Source organism: Cydia strobilella, chromosome Z (assembly GCF_947568885.1).
Source record: "Cydia strobilella chromosome Z, ilCydStro3.1, whole genome shotgun sequence".
Classification (NCBI taxonomy): Eukaryota; Metazoa; Arthropoda; class Insecta; order Lepidoptera; family Tortricidae; genus Cydia; species Cydia strobilella.
Window position 1 is genome coordinate 48,619,024 of NC_086068.1, and position 15,779 is coordinate 48,634,802.

Consider the following 15,779-nt stretch of genomic DNA (forward strand, 5'->3'; position numbering starts at 1 on the left):
AGATTAAGGTACTTATAATGTTATAATTTTTGCAAAATTTTCAATAAAAAAAAAAAAAACAAAAGTCCCCGACTGTAACCCTGGTGCTGGGGGGAGAGGGGGGTTTGAAGGTTCAGTTTTTCGGTTTTTCGATTATATATCGGAAACTATGCGTCTGAGCGACGTGGCCATTTATACAAAATGAAAAGAGATTTAATTTGTTACAAGTTTTATTGTCAAGTTTTTCGATATCTTGTATAGTTTTTGAGATATCCGCTCTTGAAGGTTTATTTAGGGCTCTCATTTTTATCTTGATTATCTACACCAATGAAGCTGCTAGGCCGGGTTTGGTAACGTATTCGTATAGATCGGGGGTGCTGAATTCATTTATGGTTTCAACATTGACACCTTTCCGAAGTAAAAACATATAAACTTTAAACAAATAACTTTTTTTTAACTCCTCTTCACGCTTAAACCGCTGAACCGATTTAGTGGAAATTTGGCAAATAGATGTTTTAAGTCCCGAGACAGGATATAATATAGTCTTTATCTCAAAAATCATAATTTGAAGGTGTGAAATTTGGTGTAAGGGGAATTAAGCTTCTTCGCCGAAATTGAATTACTGAGTTTAATACTGTTTAAATTTAGGTTTGTAGTCATGTTTGGTATCATTTTCAACTAATTCAAACATGTAGATAATATTTGGGTTATTTAAATAGGTTCAGCGGTTATTGATTCCCCATACAAATTTCCACCCCACTTTTCAAACCCTTAAAAAATGATTTTGGTTATAAAAATTATCTTATGTACTGTCCCGCGACTCAAACCATCTCTGTACCAAATTTCAATGAAATCGGTTCAGCGGTTTAAGCGTAAAGAGGAGTTTAAATCAAAAATGAATTCAGCACCCCCAGTTTATACGAAAACGATACCAAACCCGGCCTAGCAGCTTCACTGATGCAGATAATCAAGATAAAAATGAGAGCCCTAAATAAACCTTCAAGAGCGGATATCTCAAAAACTATACAAGATATCCAAAACTTGACTTTATAAAACTTGTAACAAATTAAATCTCTTTTCATTTTGTATTAGTGGCCAAGTCGCTCAGACGCATAGTTTCCGAGATATAATCGAAAAACTGTACCTTCAAACCCCCCTCCCCCCAGCACCAGGGTTACGGCCGGGGACTTTTGATATGTTCAGCTCCTAAATAATCCAAACAAAGCTACGAAGTCAAAAATTGTGTTCCAAGCATTTCCCTCTATACCTTTTTTTGGGCATTCATTTCTTGGCCTATTGCCCTAGATTAAAACGTGTTAAAGTTCAATATAAAAACTATGAATTGGACCATAAAATTATTAAATTTTCCCTATTTACATCAAAAGTTAGTGCAAGTACCTGGAATCTCTTCACGCTCCTCGCGCTTGCTGTTGCGTTTCGGCGGCGGTTGGGGTTGCGCTCCTTCGGCGGCTCTGAGTTAATGACAATATTATTATGTTACAGTAGGATCACACGCGCAGACATATATCTAAGCAGGGCCGAACGCACGCTCTTCATGTGCCATCAAGTTTGACACCCGAGTCGATTCCATAGGACCAACGTTGAGATTGAGACCAACATTAAGTTTAAAAGTAAAAAAAAAGATCATTAAAATAGCTCAATCATGTCAAAATTTAATCATCTTATATATGTATTCCAATGTTGTCAACAAGTCAGGCTTACATTTTCATACAAATCATGGAACTTGCAAGGCATATTAGATATATGTGTTCTTACACAGTATTAATAATCAAGGCACAGAGGATTGATAGAATAAAACTTCATAAAACCGTGCTGAAATATCAATACATGCGCGCGTCGTCTGAGTAACGTTCCCACCTGCGGTTTGTCACGTACGCGAGTTAGCCTACACTCACGCACTAACAGCAACACACTCAACTGTGGACGTTATATCATTGCAATAAGGTTTACAGTTATCTGTGACTATCCCTCAGCACGGTTGCACGAAGCTGTTGGCCTGACTGCAGAGTCCCGTGTAAATGGTACGCACCTGCCCTCTTGTATCTGCTGGAAGTTGCGGCGCAGCGTGTCGCCGCCGGGGTGCGCGGCCGCGTTGTGCACGATTGACGACGGCTCGCCCGCCACCGCGTTCTCTTCCTCTTCGCCTTCCGACCCTGAGTACTTGTACTCTTCGCGCACAGAATTATCTTGCTTTCTTTTCTTACACCTGTCTATATGATCTTTCAGCTGTATTCGCACCTGTCTCTCTGTAGGCTGATCCCTGAAATAAGTCATTCATCAATACTTGTATACCTCTAGGAAGTGCTCAATCCTGTTCGTCATGTTCAATTTGAACATTGTCATGTGCCCAAATTTATCAGTAAGTGTTAACATTGAAGGAAGGAAGTTTATTTCATGTACATACCTAATAAAAGGATGCTTCAGTAGCTGCTCTGTGTACGGCCTCTGATGATAATCTTTGACAAGAACGGTTTCAATAAAACTGTGAAATTTCTTCGCCCACTTCTTTAACTTTAAACGAGGCGGAGGGTTTCTGTAATGTGTAAAAAATGTGAAACATTAAATGCCATTCGAACATACAGCGATTTTTTTCTTAGAATTTGATAGTTTAGACATAATGTCGCGAAGAGTGTGAACTCACTGCAGTAACAGTTGCTTAGTAAACAGAGTATTAATATGATCTATACCGATTGAGCGATTATAATTTGACAAATTAGCCTTGACCTACTTAACCTTAACAATTGATTCAATCATGGACAGATATTTTTTCCCGACTGAGATTATTTCTGATGTCTATAAAACCTGTTTCTTATTCTCATATTTGTGCATGTATTTTCGTATACATTCAATTTGACTATTTGATGGAAAATCGAGGAAATCATTCGGATACCAATTTATTGATAATGGGGGGTATTATTTATTTATTTTAAACTTTATTGCACAAGAACAAGTACAAAAGGCGGACTTAATGCCTTGAGGCATTCTCTACCAGTCAACCACTGGGCCAAACCGAAATTAGTTAAGGTGGGTGCAGTGCGATGCGAAAAAAAATGTTCAAAATATAAATTATTATTATTATTGCAATGTTCTGCCACCAAAGTGCAGCACTAGCCCGTTTAGTAAACCATAGAGTAACTTATACATACTGTGCCTTTTACAGTTTTCAGAGATATTAAAATATGACATTTATGCACCAAGGCGGTTTGTTTACAGAGAACCTACCGGGAAAATCGCTCGAATATGCAAGAGTGACAGAAATGTTAGTTTCGAAATTTCGATTTTCTTGTTTTGCAATAGACTCTCAGATTGTGGCAGTGGCGCCCTCTGCGCAGTTTCGCGTAATATTCCCTATTAAATAAATTCAGAACAGTGTCTGTGTAAAATTATCACTTAAAGTGATTGGAATCCAAAGAAAACGTGAAATAATTATATACTAGCCTGCCTCCGCGACTTAATCCGAATAGTTAAACTGCCCCCATCCCACCCCTTAAGTGCTCTCGTACTAAATAACATCTACCATTGCACCCTCATTTCGTGATAAAAAGTATCTTGATTCCTTTTTCAGGTTATAATTGTTACAAGTTATATGTATACTAACTATCATTCAAGGTCTGTTCAGCCGTTTATACGTGAAGGAGGAAAACACATCCAAACTTGCAAATATAAAATGTACAAACTTTCACATTTGTAACATTATTAGTAGGATAGTAGTAGTATAAATAGCGTGGTGAGTAAGTTACCTTGGGATAAGAAAGAGAGCTCTCATAGGGTGCAGATCGCACAGAGGTGGTTGACTCTCGGCCATCTCAAGTGCAGTGATACCGAGGGACCAAAGGTCAGAACGATTGTCGTAAGTCGCGTCTGGATTCTCGTCGCAGGCTATCACCTCCGGCGCCATCCAGTATGGAGTGCCGATGAATGTATTTCTCCTGCCGATTGTCCTGTCCAACTGCGCGGATACTCCAAAATCAACTATTGACAACAGAATTAGTATATCAGTCATAAATGTATATAACCGAAATGTATCTAACACTTACACCCAGCGCCTATGAGGCTCATCTTTTTGTGTTGTGCGATGGATGGGCGGTCTTTGTAATAAGAATGATATGCAGCAAGGGACGAACATAAGCTGTAGGTAAAACTGAGCCCAATCAAAATAAATAAAACATTCGAGAGATCTACTTACCCAGCTTGACTTCAGCGTTATCCGTAAGCAGGACATTTTGGCCTTTGATGTCGCGGTGGATGACTTTGTTGGAGTGTAAATAACTGAGGCCTCTCAATATCTCCCGGCATATGTAAGATATCCACTCTTCCTTGAGAGACTGACCCTTTGTTGATTTTACTAAGTCTGTTACCGAGCCTGCAAGAAACAAAAAGGCAAATGGTTGGTGCTACGTATTTATTATTCAGCTTAATAAAAACGTATGTTTATATGCATACAATATAAAAGGATGAAGTCGAGAAAAAAGTAGGTATGTACAGTCAACATAATAATTGGCTGTTTGCGTTTTTCTTAGTGGATACATATTTTAAAAACGTTTAAAAAAAAATACAATAATGTTATTACTGTATTGTTTTTTACTTCCCGTCCGGTGAAACAAGACAGAATGATTTGATTTTTTTTAATCAGTTTGACAATAAAGAAGAACTTCCCGTACTATTTTTATAAGGTGAACATTTCCGAGCATATTGGAGAAAAGTTATTATTATTATTTTATTCATTTACATCATCCACCTTGTTGATTGCCCGTGCACTCTTCAAGTGTTAGTACCTACTCCAATTCTCCATCTTAAAGCATTATTCAGTACAATGAAAGATGAGACTTACCAGCTCCACAATACTCCATCACCAGCCAGAGCTGGTCATCCTTTCCCGGAGGACTCTTTTTGATGAACGCGCCGTAGTATGTCGCAATGTTGCGGTGGTTGGAATACTTCTTTAGCACGTTGATTTCAAGTTTGATCTCCTCCTCTTCGTCCTCTGTGACATCCATAACCTTGATGGCCGCGAGCTGGCCCGTTTTGGTATGACGCCCCTATGTAAAAAAAAAACAATTGTAGTTAAACGGTAAACAATCACAATTATTTAATAATTGAATCATGTTCGCCACAATTTCAGGACTGATGACGAGCGTTCTGAATAGGTAAAATTACAGCTCACAGACTGAAATCTAAAATCAAAATATTTTTAGACCAATTGTTAACTAAAGGTTGACGAGAAAGACACAAACAGATAACGATAACTTTAATATACAAAACAGTATCTGGCAAAGAAAATGTGACTAAGTACATACAAAATATTGCACTTCTATAGTTTTCACTCTGTCTCTATAAGGAGCCAAATTGATTAAATTAACCAAGTTCATTGACACAAATTGACCGGACTCTTTAATTGTGATGCTTACAAACGGCCTATTAGCCCAAATCATTACTTGTGTGTTATATAGCGGAAAAAAGATGCTATGTTCACAGGAGCATGGTACAGTCAGCATCAAATCATTACTTGTGTGTTATCTAGCGGGAATGAGATGCTATGTTCACAGGAGCATGGTACAGTCAGCATCAAATCATTACTTGTGTGTTATATAGCGGGAAAGAGATGCTATGTTCACAGGAACATGGTACAGTCAGCATAAAATCATTACTTGTGTGTTATATAGCGGGAATGAGATGCTATGTTCACAGGAGCATGGTACAATCAGCATCAAATCATTACTTGTGTGTTATATAGCGGAAAAGAGATGCTATGTTCACAGGAGCATGGTACAGTCAGCATCAAATCATTACTTGTGTGTTATATAGCGGGAATGAGATGCTATGTTCACAGGAGCATGGTACAGTCAGCATCAAATCATTACTTGTGTGTTATATAGCGGGAATGGGATGCTATGTTCACAGGAGCATGGTACAGTCAGCATCAAATCATTACTTGTGTGTTATATAGCGGGAAAGAGATGCTATGTTCACAGGAGCATGGTACAGTCAGCATAAAATCATTACTTGTGTGTTATATAGCGGGAATGAGATGCTATGTTCACAGGAGCATGGTACAATCAGCATCAAATCATTACTTGTGTGTTATATAGCGGAAAAGAGATGCTATGTTCACAGGAGCATGGTACAGTCAGCATCAAATCATTACTTGTGTGTTATATAGCGGGAATGAGATGCTATGTTCACAGGAGCATGGTACAGTCAGCATCAAATCATTACTTGTGTGTTATATAGCGGGAATGGGATGCTATGTTCACAGGAGCATGGTACAGTCAGCATCAAATCATTACTTGTGTGTTATATAGCGGGAAAGAGATGCTATGTTCACAGGAGCATGGTACAGTCAGCATAAAATCATTACTTGTGTGTTATATAGCGGGAATGAGATGCTATGTTCACAGGAGCATGGTACAATCAGCATCAAATCATTACTTGTGTGTTATATAGCGGAAAAGAGATGCTATGTTCACAGGAGCATGGTACAGTCAGCATCAAATCATTACTTGTGTGTTATATAGCGGGAATGAGATGCTATGTTCACAGGAGCATGGTACAGTCAGCATCAAATCATTACTTGTGTGTTATATAGCGGGAAAGAGATGCTATGTTCACAGGAGCATGGTACAATCAGCATCAAATCATTACTTGTGTGTTATATAGCGGGAATGAGATGCTATGTTCACAGGAGCATGGTACAGTCAGCATCAAATCATTACTTGTGTGTTATATAGCGGGAATGAGATGCTATGTTCACAGGAGCATGGTACAGTCAGCATCAAATCATTATTTGTGTGTTATATAGCGGGAATGAGATGCTATGTTCACAGGAGCATGGTACAGGCAGCATCAAATCATTACTTGTGTGTTATATAGCGGGAATGAGATGCTATGTCCACAGGAGCATGGTACAGTCAGCATCAAATCATTACTTGTGTGTTATATAGCGGGAATGAGATGCTATGTTCACAGGAGCATGGTACAGTCAGCATCAAATCATTACTTGTGTGTTATATAGCGGGAATGAGATGCTATGTTCACAGGAGCATGGTACAGTCAGCATCAAATCATTACTTGTGTGTTATATAGCGGGAAAGAGATGCTATGTTCACAGGAGCATGGTACAGTCAGCATCAGAAGTAGTTAAGCACGAGATTTGTTTATTTGAAAAATCTGCATGATAGTTAAAGGAACAAAGGCGTGCAGGTAATAACGAGCACTCGATTTGCTTAACAAGGTTTGCTGTACAGCTGACTACAGTAATAAAATAACAGAAATTACAACTCGAATTATATTTATTACACGACGTCTTTTTGCTGGTCCATTTGAATCCACTTTTAGTAAGTTGGACTACACAGTGCAGGCATTCATTATCAAATAAATGGAATAGAAGATTTTAACTAGGGAACCTAATATTTCCCAAGTTGAAATTGCCTTTCCACCTATTTCTACTAATTAACCTGTGATGCAGGAAGTGCTGATAAAGTAGATGGAGGTAAAATAAGTCCGTTTGTGGCCACATCATACTTGCCATAGTACTTACATTACTTGTTACAGTACATTAGCATGCAGACTTTATTAGCGTTGATAGACCTCCTCCTTTGTCCATAGTACAAAAATAGCAAAACCAGAAATCACTTGCAAAGGTTGCTTACTCGTACTACTTGTAGCTTACGTTAAAATCTGTCTTTTGACATATTTGCCCAAATAGTGTTATTTTTTTTAACAGAAATCAAAAGAGAGGCAGAATTATACTGTTCAAATACAGCCAAATGGATTGCTAGCTTAAGAAAAAACACATAAAACAATTCGCCAGGAAATATGGGCAAAGAACATTGAAGAAAAGAGTTTATTCAATTATTACCAGATATAATTACCAGTTTAATGACTTTTCCACAAACAAAGTTGCGAGCAGAAGCTTTAAGTAATGGAAGTTGGAAGAGAATGGAAGGAATTCCATGTATTTTAAATTCTAGGTAGTATCTACCTAGCCTGATTCCACTTCAGTATTCTTGGCTGCCCAGGGAAAATATACAAATAATTGAACCTATGAAATTTGGATAATCAATAAATTGCTGCTTTTAAAGTACCAGCTACTCAATATGTAGCAGTTTTGTACCTCGATAACTTTACTCTTTCAAGATAATGATAATCATAATTGTAAAACCTATGTATATTTTTTAAAATTTCATATATGAAAGATATAATTTAAAAATTCGCGTGCTCATCTTAACAAAAAAAAAGATAAACATAACAACAAAAAAAAAGAGTGCAATAATTATGTGCAGTGCTATGATGACCTGAAAGTGAGAAGTTATTAGGCAAAAAGTTCAACTTTGTTGGATACCAACTAAGCAATACTTGCAAAAAGATGAAACTAAAAAAGAGCTCATTGATAAAGTGGTACCTTTTGCCTCTAAATGAAATAAATTGGACAGGTCTTAAATAAAATATCAAACAATATAAATAATTATCTCCTTTAGCGGCCCAGAGACCTAAACATAGGCCTTCCATTCCATTGTGTTATGAGTCTACTTTTTATTTAAACAAATCAGACTTGCATTTGTTTTGGCAAGTTTTGATTTGTGGGCAGCTGGAGGGAATTTGTAACACAATGAAATAAAATAGGTACCCAAATATGTAGGTGCATTGATCACATTTAAAGCAATTAAGATATAACATGAGTAGAGTAGCTAATAAATATCAACTTGGGGCAGAAAAGCTTCTGCCTTTTTTTGTGGCCGAGAACCATGTTCTAACTGTTAAGTTAAGTCGATAAATTAATAAGTTTACTTTGCAGGCCTCCATTATTGTCTGAAAATTCATTACAGGTGTATCAACAAACTTAGCTGGAAATGTGTTCTTTTGCAGCATTTTATCAGGCAACCAAGGTCCATATTTATTAACATGTTTGAGAATAATTAATTTTGTTAAGATTTTGTATTCTATTTCTTTCAGTTTAAATATCAACTTAAAGCCTAAATGAAATGGAAGAACACTTTTTGTAAACTATGTTAAGTTTAAATACATACTACCTTATAAAAGTGGCATAATAGACCACATTTATAATAAGCTAGTTTCGGAGTATTTTTAGCATGGTAAGACTAAAGTGAGCTATGGAGTCGTTGTTAACATTAAAATTAAAGTCATTTTCATACTCATCCTCATTGATTAAGTTCTTCCGATTCGTTTTAAAATATTCTGATTACTTATATATGTAATACTGTTTACATATACGTAATTAAATTTTACATTATAAAAATAAAATCAACTACCTATATTACAGTCTCATTGCTCCAATATTTTATGTAACTAGAGTACATACTATATTGTTGCGATATAGAACTATACCTACGTAGTTACTGGCCGCTTTAGAGAATGGAGTTAATGACAACACATGTCATGCAACTCACGCATCAACAGACGTATTATTTGTTAATGTTCATTCAGGGCAAATTTCAGAATATATTGCTGATTTCATTATGTCGGGTCCAAAATTATCTGAAATTGTGCACTGGATTGAAACGTACAAAGATCTTATATACGACCATGAGAAACGTGTAGTAAAACTTGTGTGTCTTGTGAAGTACACCACACGCAATTAAGACACACTTTATATTAAAGCATGTCAACAGCATTCTACACAATACAAAATCTCACCCTTTGTTTATACAGAGCTGGATAGAACCATATTTTTTTTAATTTTTAATTTATTTACACAAAGGTACATGCTTACAAACAAAATTTATGCATCGCCAAACTGTAACCAGTTTGTTGGCGATTGAAGAGTTAGACTATAATACCGATCAGGCAGATAAATACTGCATGTGAAAGTTCTATCACTTGATTAAAAAATGACAACATCCTGAAACATGTTAATTCTGACAAGCATCAAAAGAAATCTGGAGTTAGAAGCGACTTCTAGATTGATCTGTGTTTGTTCCTGGTTACCTGCAACATTCATTGGGACAGACTTAATCATCCTGAATTCTGAAAATTCATGGAAACATATTGATGCCATGTTCGAATAAAAGAAACTCATTTAAAGATTGTTACTTGTGGCTTTCTGTGTATTGTTTTAGTTATTATTTATTTTATGAATTAAATTAATGAGGACGAGTATGAGTAAGACCTTAATTTTAAAGTTAACAACGACTCCATAGCTCACTTTAGTCTTACCATGCTCAAAATACTCCCAAGCCTGGCAATAAGATATCAAGGTTTAACAGACTAGTCAATAATGTTACTTTGTTAGTTATTTTGTTTAAGGCTTGTTCACAAAAAAGTTTTCAAGATTGGTAGGTTCTTACCTATCATATAAATTCCAGACATAAGTTATTAAGCAATAATTTCACCTTCAACCATTAATTGCTTTAAATGATAATAATAATTATTCTTTTAGCTCAGTATAAAGGTTTGTGGAAGAATGGACACCAATAACATCAATCAAGGTGTATACTGAAGCGATCCAGGTAGTCAGAATTCACATTAAGAAGAGCATGTTTGATTTTGTGTCAGAATGGATGGTTGAATGGGACACAATTCTAGGGACTGACAGGGCAAGCTATGCTGGCGCCATCTGCTAATTATTTCGACCGGCCAACCCCATTATTTTATCATAATTTATTATTCATACTGTAGCGATCCCGGTAGTCAGCCTTCACTTTAAGGAGAGCACATTTGATTTTGATTGCCACTGGAAACGTCATTATTGAGAATTCCAAGAAGTTTCTGGCTCTGTCACTTTCACGGTGCTAGTGAATATTCACATTTTATCACTGTTGAATTATGCCCAGTTATTTCTCATAATAGAATTTAACACTTTGTTTAACCTAGTTATCACCGTGACACATAATTTTATTTATTTTAAGTAAGCTACTCCAGTTGCGAACTATCTGTTATCATGCATTAATGATATGTGTAGTATATAATGATATATAATGTTATTGTAGGTTAGCATGTTTAGATAGATTAGACTATTGATTAATTTATGTTATGTTATAATATTATACGCAGAAAACTCAGTTTAATCTCAACTAGCAAACATTAGCACTTATAGATTGAATCTAATTGGTCAAAATAATATGGTATAAGATTATTCACCAAAACTGTTTGAATATACATTTCGCCTAGCAAACAAAAATGTTACGTGTATATATTTACCTAATAAAAGGCACTGTTATGTATCTACTCACGACCGGATTTAAGGGTAGATGTAAAATACCTACCTGTGTTGAACCAAGTAAAATAACACATACCTTGTACACCTGTCCATAAGTGCCATTTCCAACCACTTCTATAAGTTCGAATATACCAGCTGGATCCTGAAATGACGCATTATACTTTTAATTGCACGATAAAGCCTCATTATTAAACCTTCACTATGAATCACGCCCAGTGAGATCATTGCCCTTTCAATAATTGATTGAGAATTTTATTTGGACCTAACGAATTGGGGTCTCCCAATTAATTAGATTAGATGGAGAATAATAGTAGTCTTATTCAAAATATTACCTTTAGAGCGCTTAGGTCAATGTCGTCCAATGAACAATTTACAGACGGTGCGAGTTGATGCGCCATTTTGGAGTATATTGTCACACGCGAAGACAAAGCACGAGAACTCACATCAATGCAATAAGTGTAAGTAACTACTGTTAAACGACATTGACAACAACAAAATTATATTGAAACATTGTACATTTGTTTAATATATTAAACACATTGTTTACAACTAAAATTGAGTAAATTACAAATACACAAGTCGAACGTCGCACACACACCCGGTGGGGATGCCAGATTTATGAGTGGGTTGCGGATGACAGAGAGAGGAAAGAGTAAAGAGCCTGGTTGCAGTCCAAACTGTGCTATTATAAACGATGTTCGTGCAAAAGATGCACTATATTATTGTCACTTTCGTATTAAAAATACAAATACTTAAAAACGAAAATAAGAAACGTTATACAAAAGACAATTTTGTATAAAATCATGAATAAAATAGTAAATTAATGAATACAACTTTGCAACCATTTTGTAAATTGCAATTCGGACCAAAGATACGTGACGTGCCTCGCCTATTATCATTTTTTTTTATTTACAGGGTAAAATGATTAATGAAAATTAGAAATTATATTTTATCATCTATAAAAGTTATTAAAGATTATAGGGGCGATTGGCATTTTATTTTGAAGTGCTACATTTATCTATCTTTATCAATCTAATATTTGCAAAGGTAGGTACTCATATTTTTGTTAGTACATATTTTAAAATAGTTCTACTTAGGTACCTATTATATTTGAGGATTAATCAAAGCAGTTAGATGAGTTAGGTAGGCTACCCAGTACAATCTGTGATAAAATCTTGTACTTACCGGTTTACTTAATTCTCAAAAATATAGTTAGATATCTTCATAATTACTTACTTATAGAAGTATAAATATTTTTATTCGTAAAGACAAACGAAACTCAAACAAATCACACAATAAGAAAAACGTTCACAGAAGAAAGTGCTACGATATGGTCTCATCTCAATTTATATCGCTTAGATTTACATATTTAAATATTTTGCGTTTTTTTAGTTATAAGGCCAGGATTACACTTGTAAGTTTTACTTACGTAAGTAGGGACACAGCTATACTACAGAATGAGATATGAATATCGTTATCTCATTCTAGCAAATAGCTTTGTCCCTACTTACGTAAGTAAAACTTACAAGTGTAATCCTGGCCTAAGTGGATTTATCGCAAACATTTCATTATACAGGGTGATCAATCCAAATGGGTCAGTATGGAGAAGTCAGAAACTATGAGAGTTAGCGAAATCTGTTCTTAGGAACCATGTCGTCGATTTTAGATTTAATAATAATGACATTCAAACTTTTTTTTTTACTCATACATAACCGGAAATCGAACCTGGTCAATATTCTTTATGTAATCGCGTGTAGTATTTGTTTGTCTATTGTGGTATATTGATCCTGAAATTTAAATAAAAAATTAGAAAAAATTGAATGCCATCATCATTTTCCTCGCGTTGTCCCGGCATTTTGCCTCGGCTCATGGGAGCCTGGGGTCAGCTTGGCAACCAATCCCACAAGAATTGACGTGGGCACTAGTTTTTACAAAACCGACTGCCATCTGACCTTCCAACCCAGAGGGGAAACTAGGCCTTTAATCTATTCAAATTTCAGGATCAATAATACAAACAAATACGCGATTACAGTAAAGAATATTGACCAGGTTCGATTTCCGGTTATGTCTGAATGAGTTTAAAAAAAAGTTTGAATGTCATTATTATTAAATCTAAAGTCGACGTCATGGTTCCTAAGAACAGATTTCGCTATCTCTCATAGTTTCTGACTTCTCCCTACTGACCCATTTGGATTGATCACCCTGTATAGGTAGGTAGCCAAGTTGTAGTTTCATCAATAAAATTCCAAGTTGTCTTTTAAATTAAAACATACCTAACTTGACTAGGGTGGTACCTATTCCACCTGTCGAATATCATTGTCCAATATGCATTGCGTCTCACTCTCTCATTAAGCAAAATGTGAGCCGCAAATACACATTGGACCAAGATATTAGATAGATGGAATACCATCCTTAGCTCGGCTGTAAACTACAAGAAAAACGAAAGTCAAATTGTTCACTAGCGGACCACCAGATGTCGCTACACGTTGTTAATATGTTCATGATCTAGAATGGAAAGCCACGAGTATTCAAGTTCTGAATACCTAATATTGGTAGGTACCAACTTACTATGCCGAGTAGGTGATTGTCGATTCACTTGATTTAGTCTAGTTTAGGTAGAATACTATCTAATCTGTAATCTATGTCCACGTCACTCATCAATCTCATCATTGTGCAGTCCCCTAAGCTGTCATAGGTGCTCCAAACTCACCATTCTCCTAAAAAATCGGGTGTTAGTAGGATTGTAACACCACAAAACTTTTACTTACAAAAAAGTACCTACCTACTATTAGTCTTTTAGCAATATGCTGATTATTTTTATAAGTGGCGCACGTACTTACGCCCACGATTCCGACATAAACATAAAAAGTTACAGTGATTAGACAGACTTGCCTAAAAGACGGTCTTATCCTCACTGACCTTAAAACAATTTTCACTTTAGGTGTCATTTAATCGATCTGCAAAATATATATTTTGATGAACAAAAATATATTTTTGGTCAGCAACTTAAGGTTAGCAAGTATTTCTAAACCCGTTCGTAATTAATGTCATAATGAGCTGCTCTGCTCTAAATTGATTTGGTTGGCAAATTAATTATTTGATCGGCAGTAAGCGATCCGCCGTTAATCAAATTTTGTTAAGCAATCAGTGGGTATGCGGATTATTTCGTTTTGAATTACAATTTAACTGATCCGCAAAAATTCGGTTAATTCTAACCAACCTAACCTACCCCTTTTGCTGATCCTGATTAATAAAAAAAAAAAAAAAAATTGGCCATCATTTGATTACTTCCCTTTCATTTCGTCCTTCAAAAAACTTACTGCTCACTTAACTTAACTTTGTTGTTCTAACCTAACCCACTTTTCTAGTAGTAATTGGTTTCTGTGAAGGTCGCAGGTCTAACCTAACCTAACCCACTTTTCTAGTGGCAGTTGGTTTCTGTAAAGGTCACAGTTCTAACCTCACCTTTCTAGTAACAGTTGGTTTCTGTGAAGGTGCGCTGACGGAGTGGTAAAATGCGTTACGCATTCCCCCGGCCTGGGGAGCCATTGGGGGATATGTGGGACTCGCTCCTGCAGCCATCCTCTCCTATAGAGAGGAGGAGAGGAGGTATACCCACTAAAAGCCACTCCGGCGTCACCCGTCTTACCGTTTTGAAGGAGCCATGGGATGCCTGAGATTTTACCGTGACTCCTTCCGGCGGCCCTGGCTTATCTTGCGCCAGAGTACCCACACCGATTGAAAGGAGAGTCAGGGACGCTGGACCCTCCGCCAATCGTGTAGCGCCGTGTTATGCGGGCCCCCACAGCCCGCTGGCGCTGCTAGGGATTTAGACAGGCGGCAAATTGTGCCCGCCTTCTTCCCCATCGTCTGCGTCGGTTTGGGTGCGCGTCAGCGCTACTTTCACGCTCCCTTTCCGCGGCCTTCTGTGAAATGACGGTCTCACAGAAGGAGGCAACTGCCGTCCATTTCCTTTCGCTGGCCAACATAGCCGCTACTACGTTGCGCAGCGAAAGGTTTCACACTCCGAGAGCCATAGCCATGGTGCGGCGCTCTACGGCCCAACCACTGCATTCTTCAAGCGTGTGTTGTGCTGTATCATCCGGCGCGCCACACTCATGGCAAGCCGGGTTGGCCTCCCTCTTTATTCTGCACAGGTAATGACCGAAGCATCCGTGTCCGGTCATCACCTGTGCCAGCCTAAATGTTACGGTCCCATAGGATCTCCCCAGCCACTCCATGAAGGACTGAAGGATGGGAGGAGTGCCGCTATGGTATGAGCTCCATAGCGACAGTTCTCCAGGTCCTCCTTCCACCTTTGCTGCATCCGCTCGTGCGCTTGTTGACGCGCCCTCCGCAGTTCTTCGGGTGCAGGAAATTCATTTAGGGCCCTGCACCTGGCCCTCTCCCTATGCGCGTCGGCGTTCACCTGAGCCTCCAACTCCCATGGCAACGTACCCGCCAAGGCGCATGCCGCTGTCCATGACACCGTCACATAGCCCCGGATCATCCGGATAGCCACCACCCTTTGTGGTCTCCGGAGAAGGGCCTTATTTTTTGAATTTATCCGGTGTGCCCATACCGGAGCTCCATACAGCGCCAT

At 37.4% G+C, this 15,779-nt stretch overlaps 2 protein-coding genes across 13 annotated transcripts in view; both read right to left on the reverse strand.

Annotated features, from left to right (window-relative positions):
- LOC134753862 (serine/threonine-protein kinase mig-15) overlaps nucleotides 1–11,790 on the reverse strand; it is a 44,003-nt gene extending 32,213 nt beyond the window's left edge. For all 12 annotated transcript variants that reach the window (XM_063689809.1, XM_063689817.1, XM_063689815.1 and 9 more), the window contains exons 1-8: nucleotides 11,509–11,790; nucleotides 11,253–11,318; nucleotides 4,832–5,039; nucleotides 4,187–4,363; nucleotides 3,741–3,972; nucleotides 2,405–2,533; nucleotides 2,030–2,260; nucleotides 1,378–1,451 (exon numbers count right to left, since the gene is read on the reverse strand). In XM_063689809.1, the coding sequence (XP_063545879.1) occupies nucleotides 1,378–1,451; nucleotides 2,030–2,260; nucleotides 2,405–2,533; nucleotides 3,741–3,972; nucleotides 4,187–4,363; nucleotides 4,832–5,039; nucleotides 11,253–11,318; nucleotides 11,509–11,574 (1,183 nt within the window). In that variant the 5' untranslated portion in view covers nucleotides 11,575–11,790. The remainder of the gene's footprint in view (nucleotides 1–1,377; nucleotides 1,452–2,029; nucleotides 2,261–2,404; nucleotides 2,534–3,740; nucleotides 3,973–4,186; nucleotides 4,364–4,831; nucleotides 5,040–11,252; nucleotides 11,319–11,508) is intronic.
- A 3,593-nt stretch (nucleotides 11,791–15,383) lies between these two features.
- Nucleotides 15,384–15,779, reverse strand: LOC134753778 (uncharacterized). Its single transcript, XM_063689717.1, has one exon. The coding sequence runs from the start codon at nucleotides 15,777–15,779 to the stop codon at nucleotides 15,384–15,386; it is 396 nt and encodes a 131-aa protein (XP_063545787.1).

Excerpts from the sequence above, each read along its gene's own strand:
- LOC134753778 (XM_063689717.1), bottom strand. The coding sequence starts at position 15,779 with ATGGCGCTGTATGGAGCTCCGGTATGGGCACACCGGATAAATTCAAAA.